We start from the raw sequence: 24,039 nt of genomic DNA, 5'->3' as shown, positions 1-24,039 counted from the left end.
TGGCTAGCACAGATAGCCCTCGAGTAGCTTTGTGCGAAATTCCAAAAAACAAACAAACAAACAAAAACCAACTCTGAAAAGAAAGAAAATAAAAAAAAAACATCTGTTTAAATAGTGGTATTGTGCGAAGTTCTACGAATTTCAGTTCCAGATGTGTCCTGAAAATGAGAGAACGGAAACTATGAAAGTGGACCAGACAAGGCCACATGATGACCCTGAAGAGCACAAGAACAAATAACTTTCGAGCACGAGCTCTTGGAGACTCGCAAGGATCAGTACTTCCCTCGAAGCGGATATGCACATTGAATAATAATACGAAGGAAAAGCATGACTCATTTTACGTTGTTTGAAAGAAAGAACTATGGTACTTATCAGGTGCTAGACTTAACTTTCAACTGTGCACCCTCGTTATTTATTGAATAGTAGAAATAGAAGGATAATGGCGATTTTTAATAGTGGACGAGGTGATTTTTACGAAATTGCTTCTTTTCTTTTGTATCGAGTTCTTATCATTAAATAACCATTCTGTTTAAACTCGTTAAACTGTCGTCGAACATGTAATGACCGGTAAAATATAACCCCGAGAAATACTTATCGACGTAAATTACTAGGTAAGTAGTTCTTTACCCACCTCGCTTATAAGTAAATTTCTAATATTAATTGTAGAGTTCATAGTTAACAAATGAAACTAATAATAACGATATTAACGATGTACACAAGCCAATAACAAAAGTGATGTAGTTATTTAATGTTTTATGTAAGAGTTAGTTTGTCGACTTGTACGAAAGTACCACTAACATCTCGTCAAAACTCGATACTGAGAGGAGCTCTAGTAATTCATTTACCAAGCAGCACTTCGGGTGGTAGGTACACAGCAAACAGTGATTTTATTTAGAGTAGTACACAGAAAAGTGATTTTTATTTAGGGTATTACAGAGCAAATAGTGATTTTACGTAGAATGGTACGTAACGAACAGTGATTTTATGCAGTGGTACATAGCAAACGATTTTTTGCTACATCACACTATCAAACGTTAAAGCCACGTATGTACAAAAGCTTTTGTACTTAGAATATCTACAACATGCAAGTAAATAAAATAATGTTTTAAAAGCTTTCTATTGCAAACTGCTGCTTAAATGTATATATATTTATTTATAAATATTTGTGTATATTGTGGGCCTTTAACATCTGGACCTTCGTAACTACAGAAAACACATATTTACGAAATGTAAAGAGATTATAGGTTACTTACATGATTACATTGTACGCAGTGTAAAGAGATTATAGGTTACTTACGTGATTACATTGTACGCAGTGTAAAGAGATTATAGGCTACTTACATGATGACATTGTACGCAATGTAAAGACATTATAGGTTACTTACATGATTACATTGTACGCAGTGTAAAGAGATTATAGGTTACTTACGTGATTACATTGTACGCAGTGTAAAGAGATTATAGGCTACTTACATGATGACATTGTACGCAATGTAAAGACATTATAGGTTACTTACATGATGATATTGTATGCAATGTAAAGAGATTACAAGTTTCTTACATATTTACATTGTACGCAATGTAAAGAGATTATAGGTTACTTACATGATTACATTGTACTCAAAGACATTATAGGTTACTTACATGATTACGTTGTACGCAATGTAAAGAGATTATAGGTTATTTACATGATTACATTGTACGCACTGTAAAGAGATTATAGGTTATTTACATGATTACATTGTACGCACTGTAAAGAGATTATAGGTTACTTACATATTTACATTGTACGCAATGTAAAGAGATTATAGGTGTCTTACATGATTACATTGTACGCAATGTAAAGAGATTATAGGTGTCTTACATGATTACATTGTACGCAATGTAAAGAGATTATAGGTTACTTACATTGTATTACTGATTTTCTTATTATCCCTGTTTTAATAACGTTTGAGTGCAGTTAGCTTCGTAGCCATTCGTATTAAAACATATTAATATTGATTGCTATGCCTAATATTTGTGATGAAACTTGACGTTTTTTAAGTTGTGTACGGGATCTTTTTATTAAACCTGTTTATCATTCTTTCAAGTTAAGGTTTTGACGTAAACAGTATTATCTCACATGGACCTTTATGTCTTCTGACTTTTCTAGGTATTTCATCGAAACCGTATGTGAGTTTGTGATCATCTTAAAAATATTACCATTTAAGAGCTTGTGATTTTGGAAAGGACTATTTCTAGAGTTTTGCCAAATCTCGCCTGAACCACGTTAGCTCATTAAATATTATTCAGTGTTAAAGTTTGTCATCAGAGGTAGACCAACTTTCATCAGTGCGTTTTTGATGATTTAGAAAAACCACACCAGTACTAACTGTCAGAGCGAAAATGTTTACTATTCCTTTTTTATTGCTAAATGTAACTTGTTGAGTTTAGACATAACGCCTTTTTTAATCTCTTACGAGACCTCCGCTAGTACAGCGGTATGTATCCGGGTTTACAACGCTAAAAACAGGGGTTCGATTCCCCTCGGTGGGCTGAGCAGATAGCCCTATGTGGCTTTGCTATAAGAAAAACACACACATCACTAAAGTGTCTTGTTTGTAACGTAGTGTTTCGTTTCTTAACGTTTTTTGCATAGGACTTGACACATTAGTTTTTCTTTATCACCCTACTCCACAAACATATTCCATTTGAAGTGTCAGAAGTCGTTGTAAACAATCCTCCAGTTTCCACTGTGGCCACCTGTGGTTGTACCAGTTGGTTAGGGTGCTCAACTCGTAATTCGAGGGTCGCTGGTTTGAATCCCCGTCGCTCTAAACATGCTCGCCATTTTAACCGGTCAATTCCACTATTCGTTGGTAAAAGAGTAGCCCAAGAGTTGACAGTGGGTGGTAATGACTAGCTGCTTTCCCTCTAGTCTTACATTGCTAAATTAGGGACGGCTAGCGCAGATAGTCCTCGTGTAGCTTTGCGCGAAATAAAAAACAAGAAACTGTTCCAGTTTTTAAAAATAGGTTTTTGAAGCAGTCTGTTTTCACGTTAGGTTTATATTACCGTTAGATCTCAAAAGCTGTCATTAATCATTGTACACAACTAGCCTCCCAGTGGCACGTCGGTACGTCTGTGGACTTACACCGCTATAAACTGGGTTTCGATACTCATGATGGGCAGAGCACAGATAGCGTTTTATGTAACTTTGTGCTTAATTCTAAATAACTTCGTGACTGGAGACTTTATAAAGAATTGTATCCACTGTAGGCGTTGTAATCGAAATTGGTAAGGTAATAATGCGCGTATAGATTTTTATTGAGCATCTATGCAAAGCTCTTGAAGTATTGAATATCATATAATGGTTTGCATCCAGTGTGGGCCTTCACAGTTAAAATATGACAGTGATACACACTTTCCCTTGCTATAACGTTCTTGAGTTGGAACTTTCGGTTGCAAAAAGCGCTCTGTCGTCATTATCTGTTTAGATACCATTGTGATACTTTGAATCCTTTGAGGTGCGCATTGTAATGTTTATATCTTCATAATAAGTCTGATACCGTAACACCAATGTACATCATGGTATTTAAAAATGTTTCAACACTCGTATTTTTAAAGACTCCGTCTCCAACGCGTTATTGTAGCTTTCTCCAAACTAGTCTTGATTATAAGTGTTTGATCCATGTCGTAATATGTCAAATGATATTCAGTTATTGTAGAAATTTCCATCCTATAAAGCTTCGTAACGTGTGGGAAACGTTATACAGTTTCTTTCTCATCACATCAAGAATCATATTTAATTACAATTTTAACGAAACGACAACAACAAAACAACAATGCTGTCAGTTAAATTCTGATTAAATGTTTTCGCTGAGTGTTTGTATGTGGTTTTAACAGTAATTTTATCTGAATTTTGAAACAGTTTTTAAAGACGCAGCTTCAAGTACTTGAAACTTGGCACGCGCTCAGCTATATTTATAGTAGTTATAATAGTTATAGTAGTTATAATAGAATTATGACCGATATTAATTCCATTAAATCATTCTTCCTTGTATCTACTTGTTTGTTGTAAGTGGGTTCTTTTACACATATATACTTATTATATATATTTAAACAGAGGAGAGTGGGTAAGAATTAGGCCTGATAAAGCTAATGATGTAGATCAGTGTGAACTATTAATAAGTCACACGTTTCAAGAACTCGTTAATATCTTAATTCGAATCTGTAAGTGGAAAAGCAAACCAGGAACTACGTAATGCTAATTGATAAAGTAAATACAAAGGCTTATGAATATAGATAAACTATACTGACTTAGTTAATCATTTGTTAACTATTTCAATTCAATATATAAGGATTAAAACTTCGATAAAAAGTAAAGTACTATTTTGAAATAGTAAGTGAAATACATGTCTGATATCCACAGGAACTCTACAGATAAGAAGTTTTAAAATTCATTCCATTTTGGGACAGGTTTGGTGTCAAAGAACCCAGCTTTTCGTGAAAATACCAATAGCAAATGAACGACGTTATTAAAGTTTATTCCAAGACTCGAGGGCCCGGCATGGCCAGATGGATCAGGCACTCGACTCGTAATCTGAGGGTCATGGATTCGAATCCCCATCACACCAAACATGCTCGCCATTTCAATCGTGAGGGCGTTATGGTGTGACGGTCAATCCCACCATTCGATGGTAAAAGAGTATTTCAAGAATTGGCGGTGGGTGGTGATGACTAGCTGCCTTCCCTTTAGTATTACACTGCTAAATTAGGGACGGCTAGCGCAGTTAGCCCTCGTGTAGCTTTGCGCGAAATTCAGAACAAACCAAATCAATCCAAGACTCGAGTGAAACAAGTTTACAGTAATTTACAATGCATTACGCCTGATGGACATTCAGTTAAATAGTTTTTCTGTTATTGCACACGTTTAATAACTTACATGTCTTTTAATTTAGAAAATTTCTACGTATGATGAAAACCATGTTTTTTGCTTGAAGGGCAAAGAGTTGTTGAAAAGGATTCCTAAGTGGGCTACTGTATGGTACCTGTAATGGAAAGGTTGTCATACGAGGATGGGTTAAGATCCCTGGATTTGTCTTTTCTTTAAAAAAAATTAAGAAGATTTATAGGTTATTTTATTGAAGTGTTTAAGACTTTTAACTTTTAATGGAATTTACGGTGTTGATGCGTCATCTTTTTTCGTATTTAATCGTAAGAATGGTGGACACGGGTATAAATTTTGGCAGAGCAGAAGTCATCTTCATCTAAGACTATATTTTTAAGAGGGTGTTTGGCCTTTAGATATGGTAGATGCATTTAATTTAATATGATTTAAGGAATAAGTTTGGTTTTTATTAAGTTTTTTGGTTTGGTTTTTAGTGCTTAATATAATTTAGTTTACAGGATCAACTGGATGGACCAAAAGATCCTTTGATGTTTTTAAATGTTATTTTATTTTAAATACGTACTGATAAACGACCTAAAATTGTGAATCGTAATAAACATACATAAAGCCTCACAATTTATCCTAGGTTATGAACACATTAATAACAACATTGCTCGACCTGATAAGTTTGCTTTATTTCTGGTATTTTTAACCCGACTGGCAGTTCATCCGAAACATGGGCTATGTGGTCAGATGAGAGACACCATACGCATCTACTCATTACTTGTAACTGCTGACCAGAGGGAAGGCATTTAACCAGCAGCACCTACAAGACTGTTCTATACTTGAGGAGTAGGAATAATTGTAAGCACACCCCGTTAGGAGTAGGAATAATTGTAAGCACACTCCGTTAGGAGTAGGAATAATTGTAAGCACACCCCGTTAGGAGTAGGAATAATTGTAAGCACACCCCGTTAGTTGTAAACGTGAAGCGTGTTCAGTGCCAAGTTGTGACTCGAACTTTGGACTTTCATCTACCCAGCGCGGTAACTTTGGATCACGCCTGGCCCCAGTTACTTTGTTGTAAGCACCATTATATGAGTAAGACTTGAACAAAGCACTTTTCATATAGATGTACATATGCGCAACCATAACTTTTGAAATAATCATAGTGCTTACACGATACAGATATTGCATATAAAAAAAAACAACTGAAACAGCTTCATTGAAAGTAGAGGTATTGATATGCAACTCGCCTAACATAACCATTTTTTTCATACAGATCACATATGTTAAGATGTAAAAAGTCCTGAAATAATCACCTTTATTTGTTTCATGAGCTACATCATTACAGCTACACGTGAAATAAATATTTCATGTATAATTCACAGCTGTTAAAATTGACACCTAACGATTCACACTGTTACACGTCATGTAACGAGAACAACATAGGTATCAGGTTGCGGTATGTATCTGTACATTAGCTGTACCTAAAAATGACTTTCGCACGTGGTTTGGATGGAGACAACAGATTGCAGATGGAACATTTTCATAACTCGGAATTTATTTCAAAAATGCCTGTAAGATAGGGATAGTGATAAATTTGTTACTCAAGTTATTTAATGTATTTATAGTCTGTTTGTTTGTTTGCTTTTAATTTCACGCAAAGCTACACGAGGTCTCTCTGTTTTAGCCATCCCTAATTTAGCAGTGTAATACTAGAGGGAAGGCACCTAGTCATCACCACACAGCGCCAACTCTTGGGCTACTTTTTTATCAACGAATAGTGGGATTGACCGTCACACTATAACGCCTTAACCATGTAGCCATTTCGGGCCATTAATACGTGCGTTACAATACAGATACATAGTTTTGTTTTTGTTCAGGTGTAATATTTTCGAAATGTTCATATTGCCACCCCCTTTATACTAGGATTATGTGTCATGGCCGGACTGTGGTTCCGGGAATTCATGGTTCTAGCCTCGCTGTCGTAAAAACGCGCTATAAAGGTAATGATGTCACCTCTGAAAGGCAAATATTAATTCATTACCTTTTTTTTCATGAGCCCTTATCCACTTTTTTTAAGAGTTACATAAAGAATGTTTTTTCAATATGTACGTTGTTTCTTCAGCATGTAAAGCAACTGTGGACTTTAGAATGGTCTTAGATATAGTAGGTATATAATAACTATTGGGTTGGGAATGGTTGGAAGTTGGTAATAATAAAACTGCCAGCTACTCATGCTGAGGTCGTTATTTAGTCTGCTCGCCCTCTGGTGGTACAGTGGCATGTCTGCGGAATTACAACGCTAGGAACCGGGTTTCCATACCCATCGTAGACAGAGAACAGATAGTTCTTTGTGTAGCTTGTGCTTAGCTTCAAACACGGATAAGTCTGATTCCTCGTTTCTAAATCTCTCCCCGTGGCTCAGCGGTAAGTCTGAGGGGTTGTTACACTAAAAATTGATATTAGATACTCGTGGCAGACAGAGCATAGAAAATATATTGTGTAGCTTTGTGCTTAACAATAAACAAATATATAATTTCTTTATTATTTTTCACTTATACCCTATTTACTTGTAGCTACCATAAGTTATAACAAGTATTAGTTAACGTTTTACAATATGTTTCCTGGTTGCAATTTTATGAGCATCGGTGAGTTTGTTAATTATGTTTGATAAGTACGCTTGCTTATGTGAAATTAATTTGTGTAAATCTCGTATATAAACGAGAGACAGCGTAGTTTCATGAAAAGACTAATGAAGACGAACAAGGCTTGGTTACATGTCATTAACTGTGCATGTTAATGGTTGTGTGCGTGCTCATGTTGTGTAGAAAAGTTTACCAATTTTAGGAGCGAAGTGACTGTTTTCCTGGCTTTACAAAACGTGATACTTGTTATATTCGTGACATATTTGAATACTGAAACGTAAGTGCTTACTTCATTAATGTATTTCTAAATTAACACTGAACTCACATTACTTAGCAAGAACGAGCCTGCTAATAATAATTGGATATAAATATCAATAACTTTGCTTTCCTCATTTTACAAGAAAAGTTCTTGAGGAATGAAAGTTGTCTAGCAATGCGCCCTCTGGTGCCAGACAACTTTCATTCCTCGAGAACTTTCGTAACTGTTCGTTGTACTTGGCGTATTTGAAAACGTTAAGATATAGATACGTATCTGCATATTAATTCAGTGGATTTTTAATTGACAATAAACTCCTATTATTTAACAATAAGAACAATGAGTAACAATTGGATGTAAATTTATTAATATTTTTATTGTACAACAAAGCATCGTGATACTTGACTGTGTCGTTTCACCCGATACCAAACTATTAGCTAAGAAATGTAGTGTATGATGTGAACACAATTTGCCTTTTACCGTGTGAAGGAAATAAAACATCTACGAGTGGATAATTCTTGTCGCGATTTTCTTAATATGATGCATCTGGAAATACAGGCGCTTCAACGAATTTTATAAAATGTGATCCACTTGGTGCCCTTGTAATTCGAAACAAACTTGGATGCGATATTTTCTTGTAACACCGAGAAACATATTCGTGTCGCTGTCAGTGGTTCGACACTCGTCGAAAATTCGTTGTTTAAGGTGTTCAGTGTCCTTGATCTTTTCTCTATACACACGTGCGTTGAGCAGTCCCCACAGAAAGAAATCCATGGGAGTCGTAACCGGATATCTTGGGGCCTATTTTTGGGGATCATGTCTGGGGAAGGTGTCATTCAACCAAGCTCAGACTTCCTATCTACGTATTACCGATAACTCCAGACTGTTCGAACACACTGAGTATTTTCCTTACCAAAGTTAAAAAATGCGGAAACTTTCTAGTTTTCCAGTAACATCGCAAACTTAGATTTTCTTCCCAGTTTGAAAAGAAATACCAAAATGGTGATTATGAACTTGAGAAGCGTCTTCGTTATATGTGTGTTTGATTCAGTACAACCTTCAGAGAGCTGAAATACTGTAGTTCTCATAGAAGCTTAAATGTAAAAAGAATATTATTGTTTAGGTATTAAAAACGGACACATACAGAAGGAAATGAATAAACGTGTGCAATAAACCGAGTAGAAAAAGCAACATAAGTTTTCGTTAATTTAATGTTTTTAATCTGAATGAAAATTGCGACCCCTATTGGATGAATTATTAATATACAAGTTCACAATTTGGTACAATTCTTTCACCTCCTATAATTTTGCGCGTGAAATCTCAGTTTCCATTACGTTTATTAGATAAGAAAACTGATATTTATCCGTGCCCTTGGCACTATGTTAAGAGGGCAAACAATGTTCTTGTAGTAAATAGAAAGTTTAGAGTGCGAAGATTAAAGTCGGTAAACGAAATTACGAATTGTTACTTGGAAAATATTAAACCTGAAATGAAACATCTGTTTTAACCTGATGACTGCCAAGTATTTCAGCTGCTGCAGTACAACTCTAATACTTCTTCATTTTGTAACTTTTTCGTGACGCCATTTTGGATCGAAAGTGAAACAATTTGTAAGTAGGTCAAATGCTTGTATGGTGCTGGCATCTAGCGTTGAAGTTAGGTATTATTGATAACGAATTAACTCGTCCGTGGCACTGTGTTACCGATCGGCTTGGACAGGTTAAGATATAGTAGGTCCTGAATGTACGTAAATTGAGACAAATCAAAATAACTAACGTGATTGTATCTTATTCCCACTGGAGGCAGAAAGCAAAGACATGTACTGAATGTACTTACAAAGCACGTGCAAACTGGCAGTATTTAATTACACATTACTTTTACTAATATGCAGAGATATAGTGTAGGGCAGTGAAGCTTGTGTTTACCTAATGATGCGCATGTCTTAACCGAATATGTCTATCCCTAGTACATGTCACTTTATCAGGTGTTTACAGTCTATTGCCAGTTTATGTTAATCTTCAACTTATGCGTGTGTGTAAGTGCTTTATTGTTAAGCATGCAGCTACATAATTATTTGTACTTTGGCCACTGCGGGTAAGTTGACAAGTGGCAAATCCAGGAGTAGACAGAAGCTCGCGTTTCTTTTTCATCGATATTCATGTATAATTTTGTTTCTGAACACATTTTCAATACTTGTGAGCATAGTATTACTTACTTCATGTTTGCGGAAGTTTAAATAAAGTTTCATTTTTTTTCAAATGTATTTCAGACTTCTAAACTATAATTACTATTTTGCATTTATCTGCCCGAAAACCAGAGGAATATATAATAAACAAACAGTTTGTTTTTTCTATACCGTACAGAAAGTATGTTTTATCAGCTGTTTTATTTAAAACATTTACAATCACTTAATTTTTCTTCCTGTCTTTGACTGAGGTTAGATCACTTCTAGAACATGTCAGTTTTTCGATGATTTGTCATGAGTTTGTGTTCTTTCAGTTATGTTTTTATGTCCGTTTCTCCAGTTGCTCAGTAGTAAGTCTTCAGGCGTTTAGCTCTCAAAAGGGGTTTCAACACCCATGATAAGCACAGCGCGGGCGGTTCATTGTGTAGTTATGTGCTTAATTACAAACAAATCATTTGTTCTTATCGATTCAGAGCCCTCTCCTTCTCCATGTTTTAGAATTAATTTACAAAGTTAATGGATTTATGACCTTGTTATCTTCGTATATCTTTCCTTAACGAAGAAAATCTCGAGCATTTTTATCATAACTACATTTATTCAAACGTCGGTATTGCGTTGCTTCTCGAGAAAATTCTAAACCAACGAAGAAATGTGTGGTTTTGTAGGAAGCTCATTCACCAAAACACACTTTCTACTTCACATGTAGAATAACACAAGTTCACAAAAACATGGCGCCACCACCAACTTGTTTATAGTCATGGTTTTCGAGAACAGTTATGCCTAACCGTTCAAAAGGCTCTGAAATAGTGAACATCTAATGTTCATTCCATACAATAAAACAAAATTACAAGAAAAAAAGATAAGAAAAAAACGAGGATTTAAATTTAAAAAGTAAAATGTTTAATATTTTATCTGCGTTGTCTCATTGATTTTAGTGTTGATGTTCTGATTACTAATTTGGGTGTAAGCGTTAAGTTCATTTCGAAATGCCTTGATCAGGTGCACCAGTTTTGAGATACATCCAGCTACTACAATTACATTTGTTTAAGGTGTGGATGAAACCATCAACTCAAGTCTGTTCTATGCATTTGAGAGAAGCTAATGTTCTTTTCATTCACAAACATTTACAGAATTATGGAACTGTTGAAAAATTTTCAAGAGTTGAGAATGGTGTATCTGGTTTGAGATTATCGCTTATTTGAGAGTAGAATTGAGAACGTGCAGTTTTATACATCAGGAAGTAAAGTTAGTGTGTGTGTTTTTTTATAGCAAAGCCACCTCGAGCTATCTGCTATGTCCACCGAGGGGAATCGAACCCCTGATTTTTGCATTGTATATCCATAAACTTACCGCTGTACTGGTGAAGTTAGTTTCCCCACGTATAGGTGAAATGCTAGTGCATAATTTGTGTTCACTAATAAAATCCAATAGAAGATAATTAAACCGAACCTTGTTTATTTAATATACTATTCTACAAAGTAAAACAAAAATCCGGTAGAAGGTAATTTGTCTTGTTCTTGTTAATTGAATACGCTATTCTTTTATCTGTGCGCTCCCCAGTGACACAGCGATATGTCTGCGGACGTACAACGCTAAAAATCGAGTTTCGATACCCGTGGTGGGCAGAGCACAGATAGCCCATTGCATAGCGTTGTGCATAATTAAAAAACAACTTTTATCTGTGTAGTGAATACGTTATTATTGTTTATTATATGTGTATTTTGTAAAATGGTGTTGCTTTGTACTTTATAAACAGAATTTTGTATCCTAAATGTACGTATTCGTTTTGTTTTCCCGCCTTCAAGTGTCTCGTCGCGTGTCATTACCTCACAGCAAGAACGCACTTGCATTGTGAGAGTTTAAATACATGTTTGATGCACCGAAGGACTCTGTTATATATGGAAACACTTTGTAGGCATCGTTAACTTGTTTTTTTACTGCCTCTTCTGATAATAACGAAGCTATTTATTTATATGTTCATCCCGAGTGGATAAGCGGTTAGTCTTTGAACTTTCAACGCTAAGGTGCTTTCGATACCCGCAGTGAACACAGCACAGATAGCTCATTGTATAGCTTCGCATTTAGTAACAAACATTCGAAAAACAGCTGTTATTCCGACCAACTTTGTATTGACCTAGTGGTTATAGTGTTGGTCTGTAGATCCTAAGGTCCATGGTTCGCAGCCCTTTACGTTTGGAATCACTTAAGCGTCGTGGGTGTGTTATAAGATTGGTCAAAACACACTATTCAAATAGAATACCCCAAGAGCTGGTGGTGGGTACTGTTGATTTTTATTTGTTCAGAATTAGAGATGGATATCGCTGGTAGCTTTTGATAGCTTGGTGCGAATATCCGAGATAAATATCAGATTATAATTAATCTATAAAACATTTCTTCGTTAAAATATAATACATTGCAAATTAATTATTCAATCAATAATTACTTCGATTAATATTACTGTTTCGGTTTAACGTATGATTGACAACTATAACAGTGATTTCCGTAAGCTTTGTTCTTGTAAAGTTAATCACGTGCTCAGTTATCTGTACACTGTTGACGGTGATGCGTTATACATGAGATAGGCTTAGCTACTTGTTTATTTTAAATACCGAGGAGTTGATATGTTTGTTTTAAGAACCTTTGTTCAAATATTTTTACCTAATATTAATTTTTTTGTATTAAAACACGCTAATTACGAATTTGAAACTTCAGTTATACTTATGGATAAATTGGTTTTTGAATTGTTAACTTGTCAGTTGTTGAGTCGTGGATATGATCTTCACAGGATCGTTAATTTGCTTACTACAACCAATTACTGGATAGTATTCAATGCTGAGTTAATGAGTAAGTCTGGTATAGAGCTGTGAATATCTTAACTGCGGGAGTTAATTGTATCTACAAAAGTTGATTTGTGAACACACTGTGACGTACGGAGTTTTAACTTGTTTTCTATTGGGTTTTGTAAGCAAGACAGATGTTGATTTCCGTAAATGAGAACTGGTGGATTGTGAACATTAAGTATGCTGAGTTTCACAACCATGTCAGTTTTTACGAGTTGTTAGTAATCAGGACAAATACTGAGCTGTAAAAATTTCGGTTGGCGGGCTGTAAACATGATGATCTTGGTGTATAACCTAATAATTAGGGTTTTTTTGTGTTTCTAAGAAAAAACCAGTAACGTGTTATAATTTACATCTTATGTTTTAAACTTGTTTTTATATAATACGTTTTTCAGGATTATGTATTATGATTTGTCATTAAGCAAGGTCAAAATACCAAGAGATCAGAAAATGTTGTTTTAAGCTTCAAGACAGCTTGATTTTTCGAAATAGACACAACACTTTTCGGGATACATTGGTCTGATTATTCCCACGATTATTAGAAGACCCTTCAGAAATGTGACGAAATCAATTACCTTCTCGAGTCCCGGGGTCGGGTTAGAGTTGGTTGTTTCTGCATTCTACTAGCTTTTAACCCTTAAACAACGGGCATGTTATAGCTGGTAGTATCAAATAATTTGATGATGGCTGCTATTTAAGGGTTAAACATCATTAAGGTATTTATACTGATGTAGCAGATAACGTTATTCCGCATGAGTTTGTAAATGTCACCCAGCTATTTCCCTCACCTGAACTAGTGATTTTTGTTGATTAAAGTTTCATAGAGTAATTTCAAGTATGGTTTCAGGTATGGTGTCGCATACTCTTGTTAAAAATTATGTCCATGTCATCAGTGTTAACCTTTGTGAATCAATAAAACCCAAATTACTGACTTCTTTTCATACCTCTCTGTGCTCTTGGGATCTACATAATGAGTATTTTTTTTACGTTTAAACACTCGAGAATCTTAGCAGCAATTGGTGGGATTAGTTGTTACGTTGAGAAAATATTTGTTTACGTTTTATGTTTGCATTTTTAAGGAACAAAGTGAATTTCATCATCTGCTTGAAAGACAAGGTTGGTAAATATTAACAAGCACAAAACTCTTACGTTAAAAGCATTTCTAACCAGATCATGCGTGAAACTATCCACAGTATCTTAAATATCAAACTAAGTTTTTTGTGTACAGTTTCCAACATCGTTCTTTTCAATACAGTCATTGCAAGTGAGATACGAAGAACTGCGCTATTAAATAATGTCCAAAGACACTTCACTTTTGATCCAGGAAATACTAGACACAAATCAAAAGTTAAGCCTTTAAAAATACCCGAATGAATCTAGAAAAATTGAACGTCTTAACGTGCAGACGTGTGAAATTACTTTTTTTTGTACACCGTTTCAGAAATTTCGGATCTGAGTTCGAAGTGTGTTGTTCAATGATTGAGCGCAAATTAATAGTGTATATAATTACACCCATTTCGAATAACTGGAGCTTTTGAGGAGTAATCTATTTTTGTTAAATATACTAAGCCATAAACAGCTTATTATGGTATATCTTTTAAGGCATAGATCGTAAGACCGTTACTTTTTTTTGTTAGAGCGTAGCGTATTGTTAGACTTTGGATTTTTAGGTTTACATTATGCGTCATGTGTTTTAGGCTTCGCGGACGCACAACAACGAATGAACTTTCGTGCTCATTCTCAGTAATGGTGAGGAGTCTCAACATGTTGACGGCCTTAATGACCCTGGCAGTGGATAGGCCTAAACCCCAAATAACCAATTGATAACGTTGCACACCGGCCTAATGGTCCAATAGGTCTATGGTCTAAAAATATACACCTGGTGTTAAAAAAAAAGAATAGTATCGCACATCCACACGTTACCTTAATATTGGTACACATGAAAAAAATTAATTCCCTGCATGGATTAAAAAAAAATTAATAGGAATATGTTTGTGTCCCGTTGCTTGACAAATGAATTTACATTTAGGTCATTGGTGTTTATAAAAGTGAGAGTAAAATTGCAATGTGTCCAGACAATAATAGCCCAATGGTGAATGATGATTGGGCGTTGTTGTATAGTACTTCTCTTGTCCATCAGTTTAAAATTCAGACGCAACCATGCGCATTACCATGTGTTGCTTCGCACAAAATAGAGGATGGTCCAAAAATTGTCTTTTCTGTTTTCAATTGTATTAATTAATTACCTGAGGAAATATATCCATGCAGTTGTATATAACATCTTTAGCCCAATTCAAACAGGTTTTACTGACATATCAGTAGACTTCTGCGTGTACACCATTAGTGGCTTTTAGCACGTCTAACCACCATTCGATTTCATTACACGTTCAATGCAATATGCCCACGGTTAAAGTGGCGATGGTGTCCGTTATCCTGTTTCTTAGCTTCGGGGTGTTTGCTGTTGGTGTGCGACACACGATATCCTTAATATATCTCCCATACTTCTTTCCTGTACTGACGTCTGTGATTACGCTACACCACATTCACTGAACATGCCAAGCTAAACGATTCATCGAGCCTATTATTTCGTGGTTACTATTTCATGAGGTAACATTATTCAGTGCAGTGAGAAACAAATGACACTAAAAACTCTGTGGGTTTGGCTACAAGATGCTGAAACTGTGTAGGTGTACTTCCTTAGGTACTTAATTATTAAATTTCAAAGTAAACAATACAAATTCTGCTTAAATACGATTATCACTATAAATCTTTACTCGTATAACTGTTTGTTTCATAACTTTTTATATCTGAGAAATAGTTATAGTGATACTGAATTAGCTTTGAGGATCGAAGGAAACATAAAATAACTGTAGAAAGCAAAGTATATGGTCGTGAGGGTACATTGAATTTTATAAATAGATATCATTTCATTAATAGTAGATAATTAATCAAAGCGAGTCTTTCTTGTAATATAATGAAGGAACGTGACAGGAAAGCATATCAAAATGTAAATTATGACAAAGATTTTTGTTAAAATACCAGAAACATAAAGGAATACCGTGAAAAAAAGTGAAAATATGTGAAGATGTCGCTAAGAAACAAGTAACTTACGACTATAGGAAAGAGAAGCAAACAACAGACACGCGTATTGACGAAAATACACAAGTGATTAAAAACCTAACTTAGTTAAAACCGTTAACAGTCAAATGGGAGACTTAAAAATAAATGAAATATTCTAGAAAACACAGCGCAAGTGAAACAATAAACCGTGAACAAAAATCTTTAATTATTGTTATTATATTAGTTAAGGAAGTGCTGTTAGGGGGCGGTATTACTATCTCGGGCTCTACATATGCCATTGAAAGTTATAGGTATGTTGAATAACTGGAGTGCCAAACGTGAATTGTGAAATAATTTATGAAATATTACCCCTGTGCGTGCCTTCTGGAAGCTAATATAATAGTAATTGAAGACGCGTACTAACTTTATTAGCTCTGTATGGTTACTTTGCTTTAGTCTTAAAAACTTGTTTACAGTTCAGTTAATAAGACTTATTATCATTCTTGGTAATTCGGGACGTTTACAAGTTGCTGCTATATTTTGTTCTTGTTACTACCAGTTCAGTGAAAGCGTCATATTCTGTTCTCACTTGTTTTCACCTGATCCTAATTTTATTTAGTAACTTCTGTAACATTCAACAGGCGTCTGTTTAAACTCAAACCGTGTATTTAAATTCCCGAGTTGACATCTTTCACTTAAGTGAAAGATTAATGCCTTGCTAGAATACGGGGTTTGACAATTACGGGTTGATATAACCTGAATGTACGTCAACTAAGAAAGAAAAAAAAACACACGAGATTCATCTCTAATAGTCTGGCGAGATCACGTAAAGACTGGAGGAGATACCCAAGTCATGATAAATAGTGTGTGGCTTCCAATATGTATGATGCCAAGTAACGCGATTTTCTGACTTTTTTACGTAACATAGTCTGGCTAAGATTACGTAGGACTGAAGTGCCACTTCTGGCGATTGATTTCTGCGCATGATCGGTGACGTTTAAAATACCGAAATACTTGCTTCAGAAAGACTGCTCCAGAGAGATTTTTCTGCTTTTTTTATTTGATTCAAACTGACAAGTGACCAAAGGTTTAAGATTTGACATTAGATGATAGGTGATTATTCAAAATATTCTTTCTATTCACGCTCTATGAAGAAAGTAGATACATTGTTGAAAGTGTGTGGACCAGTCATCTGTATACATTCGCTGACACGTGTACAAACCAAAAATTCAAAATTAAAAAGTGCAGCGAACTGGATACTCAAGACTACAGGTGTCTCTTGCAGGCCCGCTGACTAGGGAGACAACCACCCAGAACCCCGTGCGAATGAAACCTGTTTATGCCGTAAAACACCTTTAGGCTGTATCTTAATTTAAATTATTTAAAGCAGAGTTTTGTGCTTTTCTTTGCGTAAAGACGCCTTATACGTCAAGAATTATTAAAATAATAATTTGAGTTAATAATTACTACGTATTTGTAAACTTATAGATTTAATATATACTTGTTACTTTGTTAACGTTTTTACGTTTATATTGTGAGTAAAAATGGCTTCTGCTGGGGTTTTGCTTTGTTTAAGAGTTTGTTGTTGTTTTAATTTACGATCTTATTTTAAATTGGTTCTTTAAAATGTTAAAAAAATGGGCTAGATGAGTATATGGGTCTGTGCTTGTGTTTAATCACTTAACATTTTATAACAGTCACTGCTGTAAAAGGCTGTACTTGTTGGGAATTTTGTAACAGTTATCACTTTAAAAACCTGGACCTCTTGGCATGAATCACGTGAATGTAAATTTTGCATCATGCTAACAAATGCATCATACGTTTTTGTTTTCTCCGTGAGGAAAAGTGAACAGCGGATCTACAGTTCGCTACACTTTTCACCAGGTCTCGTTCAGAGTTATTTAAATAAATCTCTCGTTGTTTAGTGATACATATGAGATGTACCTTGCCTGAAGCTCATTTCCCGTATATTGTATAACTAAAACCATTAAAAAGTGAATACTGTATTTTAGCCTTCTACCGGTAAAAGTATCGCATATACCGATTAAAAAATAAAACGCGACGAGTTAAACCTCTTCTCTAAGTGTATGTGATAGATACTCGTATGGAGCTCCGTAGTTTTCACCATTCATCTCATTCCACTTGGTTTATCTGTGGGTGGGGTGGGGATGGGGGCGTGGCCAGGTTTAGTTCGTCTTATCTGTGGGAAGTCTGAACACGTCTCTTCTTTACTCGATAAGAGAAAAATATGATGAGGTGAAGTCTGGCCAAAACTATGAAAATCCCATGAGTAAGTTAATAAGAACGATAAGTTTATTGAGAATCAAGCTGTGGATAATGTGACGCAAAATATCTGGCGAATAGCAATCCTAAAATAATTTTTCACATGATAACCGTCACGATATTCTTAGTTATGGGAGGCTGATTTGTTTTGTTCAAGCACGAATATCAAGCTGAGTACTATAAGCCCCCAACTTTACCATTGAACATCCGGAAGGTGGGGAATCTAGTGTATTTTGTGAACAAATTAACGTAATTTAATGAATTTCGATATTTTAATATGTTTCTGTATGCTCACAAAGTTGGTTTTTTTGTGTTTGTGTAAAGTAGGCGCTGACATATTTGTGTTGCCTGAAGACATTGCGTTCACTACCTGGTAGTTTTATATTACTTGTTTTGTGAATTTTTAGTGTGAAGTAAAGGTAATTTTATTTTGTTAATCTTAGTGTGAAGTAAAGGTAATTTTACTTTAATTTCAGTGTGAAATAAAAGTAGATTTATTTTAGTGTGAAGTAAAAGTAGATTTATTTTTGTATATGTTAGTGTGAAATAAAAGTAGATTTATTTTAGTGTGAAGTAAAAGTAGATTTATTTTTGTAAATTTCAGTGTGAAGTAAAAGATTTTTTGTAGGTTATAGTGTGAGTAAAGGTAAATTTATTTTGTTAATTTTTAGTGTGAAGTAAAAGTTTGTTTATTAATGTGAAGTAAGAGTAGGTTATATAAATAATTTAGTGTTCTCGTTTGATTTTCGCGCGTTCCTCCAGATTACAAAATTATGATACGGTCCATGTTACACATGAAAAAGTATTTGTTGTTTTGGAATTTCGCACAAAGCTACTCGAGGGCTATCTGTGCTAGCCGTCCCTAATTTAGCAGTGTAAGACTAGAGGGAAGGCAGTTAGTCATCACCACCCACCGCCAACTCTTGGGCTACTCTTTTACCAACGAATAGTGGGATTGACCGTCACATTGTAACGCCCCCACGGCTGAAAGGGCGCCAAACATGGCGCGACCGGGATGCGAACCCGCGACCCTCAGATTACGAGTCGCACGCCTTAACATGCTTGGCCATGCCGGGCCCATGGAAAAGTAAGGCTAAAATCCTAGTTTATTAATGTGTTTAAATATATCAGTAAGATATTTAATTAATTTATAAGTTCATATTGTTGTAAGGTGTTTAGGTTTACATTCTACCAAGAAAATGCTTTCTGAAATACTGCTTATTCTCTGAATCTGGATGAAATTCGGGTTTCGATACCATTGGTAAGCATGGCATGGATAGTTTAATGTATAAATTTGTGTTTAATAAGAAAATCTCCAAAAATTACTTTATCTGGGAAAGTTATGCAGATTGGTCCATTTCTTATCTTTTAATTGTACCATTAATCAAGCATCACTTTCATATTTTTAAAACAAAATTATTCTTTAAGCATATTTAGGTGCTTACGTATAAGAAATATCTTTTTGCGTTTTTATAATGATTTCAATTTATTTAATTCGCACGATTCAAGGTAATGGGTATTATAAAATGCCTAGTTGCCTTTTTCTAGTCTTTCACTGCGGTCAACTCGCAATCTGAGGGTTGCGAGTTCGACTCCCTGTCCCATCACACGTACTCGCCCTTTCAGCCGTGGGGGTGTTATAGTGTTAGCATAATTCCGCCTATTCGTTGCTAAAATAGTAGCCCAAGAGTTAGCGGTGAGTAGTGATGACTAATTGCTTTCTCTTTAGGTTTTTACTGCAAAATTAGGGACGGCAGAAAGTGCTCTTACGCGAAATTCAAACAAGCCAAGTTATGCTTAGAGTTTCGAATTGCTTTATTTATTTGTGTCTTCGATCGAACCAAATACACAGTAATATTTATACAAATGAACAGCCCATGATTTAGATATTTCTTTCTAAAGCATGAATAATTGACGCTAATTACCGATTATCTGGCGGTTAATTGGCACCCCCTAGTGTTAACCAGAGTAATTAATATTATATTTGAAAATACAATTTATTAATTATTATTATTACTAGCTTTTCTATATTTGAAGGGAGAGCCCAGCAAAGGAAAATTCTAATCTATGAAATATCCACATGTATGTGTCTTGACATATAGAACCTCATACGATTATTCATACGCATTTAATGGCGAAAGAAAACAACAACAAAAATGCGCACACGTATAACGTGGATTATTTTTTTTAACGCGCAACCAGAGGATTCACAAATGAAGTGGCCAGGTATGGCTAGGGTTAGCGTTCCTAGATTGTGAATCCAAGTGTTCATGGTTCACAACTGTCTATATTTTAAAATCAAATTTTGCTAGTCGTGCAAGTAGTAGTAGCCAAAGATTTGATGGTAGGTTAGCTGTCTTTTTTTTTCTTTTCTTTTCGTCTAGTTGTTCAAAATAAGGGACAAGTATGCCTAATTAGCTTCAGTGTAGTTTCTTCCAAGTATCCGAAACTAAAGAATAACCAGTCTGTTCGTGTATACAATTTCTGTTTAGTTTGAACTTATTCTTGCAGTCCAACATTTTCTCTAGGGACGTTTTTAATTCTACGCATGGTCTATGTGGTTTGAAAATTAACTAACTTGTCGTTCGCTGGGTATTTATTTATACATAGGATCTAAATAACGATTTCATCTTTCTATGAAATAAATTAGCCGCTCTTTTATCTCTCTCTACAATTAATGACTTGTTATTCAGAAATATGTGAATGCTTTGGAAATGTCTGAAAATTAGCCCTATTTATGTCTAATATGTTAATTAAATTTGTCAAGCAGAAGAATCGAGGAAAAGCTGTTGATGTAGAGTGTTTAACGTTTATTTGTGTTAGTATGGTTTTGTTTTATTGCTAATTGAGCTGAAACGGTAATTATATCCTAATTATGGTATTCTTCCCAGTTGGAGGAATGCATCGCACTGGGACGTTAAAGGGGAGTTCCATAAAGAAAGTGGCGCCACCTGTTGTTCCAGAGCACAACAACAGATATTCGGGAGGTAGTTTTTCTAGCGGCTATGGAACAGCAGATAGAAGTTCATGCTGCAGTGTCAGCACTGATGATTCCTTTACTCAGCTCTCTAAGTCTCCAAATAAAGGTATGATTTTAATTATCTTATGGAATCTGTAACTTAAAATGTTACTAATAAAGTGTTGTGTTTTCTTTATCTGAAAATTTCGTATAGCAGAGCGTGTTTAACCTATAACCCATACCATGTATTATTCTCACGAAAATGTGTTGTATTTTGTTCAAACGGATCGCTTAACCATTATTTTCTGTGATTTGAACATAAAACACAAAGTAGATAAAATTGTATTTTTTCCCAAATTACTGATTTCTAACACTTGGAAAATTCAAAATATTTTGACTACTGAAGCATTGGCCTGACATGGCCAAATGGTTAGGGCGCTTGACTTGTAATCTGAGGGTCACAGGTTAATCCCCGTAACACTGAACATGCTCGCCCTTTCAGCCGTGGGGACGTTATAATGTTTCAGTCAATCCCCCTATTGATTGGTAAAAGAGTAGCCCTTTAGTGCTGCACTGCTAAATTAGCGATAGCTAGCGCAGATAGCCCTTGTGTAGTTTTGCGCGAAATTCAAAAAACAAACTACATAGATTAAACACAGCTAACTCTTGTGTAGCTTTACTCAAATTTTAAAATAATAATAATACAGTAAGACTAATTATAGAGTGCAAATGTTACATCTGTTTACTTGTAACCTTACAACACAATTTACGCCATTTTTGAAGACTGATACTGTTTCACAAGAATGTGAGCACGGAAATGGCACATCAACTTTGATTCTGGTTCATCAATCGGCAACAGTGAAGTAGTCTTAATGTAAATGCTCTAAACTCAATAATATATATGTTTTAAGTCGCCCAGTGTACATTTCGTACATTTACGGTGATAGAAATTTTTCTATTGTTTAATATTTTCTATTCGCCATTGTAAAACTGAACGCGTGAAATGAAATTTAATGGAACGTTTTTATATACAAACTATAAAAATCAATAAGAACTCACGAAACTGTAGTTGTGCACACAGTCTACTTATATATACCGTTTTATAAATGTTTTTCTGTAGCACGGTTTTATTTTTTAATTTTTTGGGGGTATTACAAAGTTATATAAACTGTTACTTCTAACAGTCAATAACATATGAATAATGATAACTCATTAGTTTAACTGTTGAAAATAACAGCATTAAAATAGGTGGCGTTGCGGCCTCACATTAGAATATGAGTGTTAGAAGAGTCGAGCATCTTTATTTCTAAATGACTTTAGCTACGTAAGGAATTTATTCATACTCTAGGAGCACCGTATATCGGCCCAGGATTTTGAATCTGAGAGTTTATGGCTTGCGTCCCGTAACTGCAAACACCGCGCTCAATTTTGAAGCTGTGTTTGTTTTATAAGAGTGACTGTCAGATCACATTATTATGTTACATAAAAATATATTATTGGTTTGCAGTGATAGTTCCTTGTTGACTGCCTTCTTTTTAGCATGTCTCTTCAAAATTAGGACTTTATGTCCCGATAGTTTAACTGAGTACGAAAATTTAATAAAAGACGAATATTTATAGCTGAGAGAAAACTGACGTACACAATAACCTGAATTGTGAACGACTAAAGGATTCTCTTTTTAAGGTATGTAGTGTAATTCGAACATTAACTTCGATACGTCACATGGTTACATTTCTTCAGATATTTTCATAATCTACACGTAATACTTTACATTATATTATTCTGAATAGGACACCAACTTAATAAACAATGTTTTTGTGTATAATAAATATTACTAAGTAATACGCGATTAACAACAATTGAATAATATTAAAGCATAGTCAATTAAAGGAGTTTTTATTTAATATAATAATTGCAAGTTATTAAAAAATATTTATTTTAAACAATATACTTAATTTTATTATTTCAAACACTACATAATACTCTAAATATTCTCCTTTTTTGTGTATTTGAGAAGAAAATACTTCATTAGTGTACGAGGTGATAGTTCATGGTATTTTTAGGTTCACTGATTTACACTTAAGAGCAATCTCGTAGGTTCCGTAGAATAACAGGAGATTCGACAGAAATATTATGCAACGTATAATTCTCGACTTCTGACTGAGTTCTGAGCAAAACGAAAGACTGGGCATAAAGTAAATCAAATGTAAAATTACTTATTTATAACCCACACAAAGCAGTCACAATAAATGTTTTTAAGATGGACAATAGTTTTTACTGGAGTGGCTCTCATAAATTTTAATTGGAAAGTGGCAAGTCTGTGACTAATCTATTTCATATTGAGAGAAAAAATGTGCGAAAAATAATGTTCGTTTTTGTTTTTTTTTGGGGGGTGCGTATGCTACCAATGAGATAGTTAGCTATCCTCCTAGCATAAAAATGTCGATTGTATCATCAAGGTATCATCTGACTTGCTAGTGAAAAATATTACTGTCCACGTCTACATAGTTAGTTAAACCTTGCAGAAACTATTTCCACTAGAAATAATCCAGGACAATAATTATCTTGGGCGAAAGGAGCATGGCGCCTTTAATGACGGACATTCTGTGTTGCAAACACACATTCCTGCATGTATTAAAGATTCTGATGTTAAAACTAGTGGCTTAGCGGTAACTACGAGGACTTATAAGCTAAAAGTCGGGTTTCAATACTTGTGGTGGGCACAGCATAGTTAGCCTATTGTATATCTTTGCATTTAAATACAAATAAACAAATATTTTGTGATTTTCAAGGTGTAGAAGTTAGTTTTTGACAAGTGTTTAATCATCTGTAGATATCAAATAACTGTATTTTAATGTCATATATATAAGTTGATATTTAGTAACTTATGAATATTGACTTGAAACCTATGTTAGTATTTTCGTTTTATGTTGAC

At 34.8% G+C, this 24,039-nt stretch overlaps 1 protein-coding gene across 4 annotated transcripts in view; it reads left to right on the top strand.

The window, feature by feature from the left end:
* Nucleotides 1-24,039, top strand: part of LOC143255207 (caskin-2-like) — a 277,737-nt gene that overhangs the window by 223,544 nt on the left and 30,154 nt on the right. For all 4 annotated transcript variants that reach the window (XM_076510498.1, XM_076510500.1, XM_076510499.1 and 1 more), the window contains one exon: nucleotides 21,037-21,231. In XM_076510498.1, coding sequence (XP_076366613.1) covers nucleotides 21,037-21,231 — 195 coding nt within the window. The remainder of the gene's footprint in view (nucleotides 1-21,036; nucleotides 21,232-24,039) is intronic.

The sequence above is a fragment of the Tachypleus tridentatus genome, chromosome 7 (assembly GCF_004210375.1).
Source record: "Tachypleus tridentatus isolate NWPU-2018 chromosome 7, ASM421037v1, whole genome shotgun sequence".
Classification (NCBI taxonomy): Eukaryota; Metazoa; Arthropoda; class Merostomata; order Xiphosura; family Limulidae; genus Tachypleus; species Tachypleus tridentatus.
The sequence above is the reverse complement of the archived record's forward strand: the minus strand, read 5'-3'. Positions and strand labels throughout refer to the sequence as shown.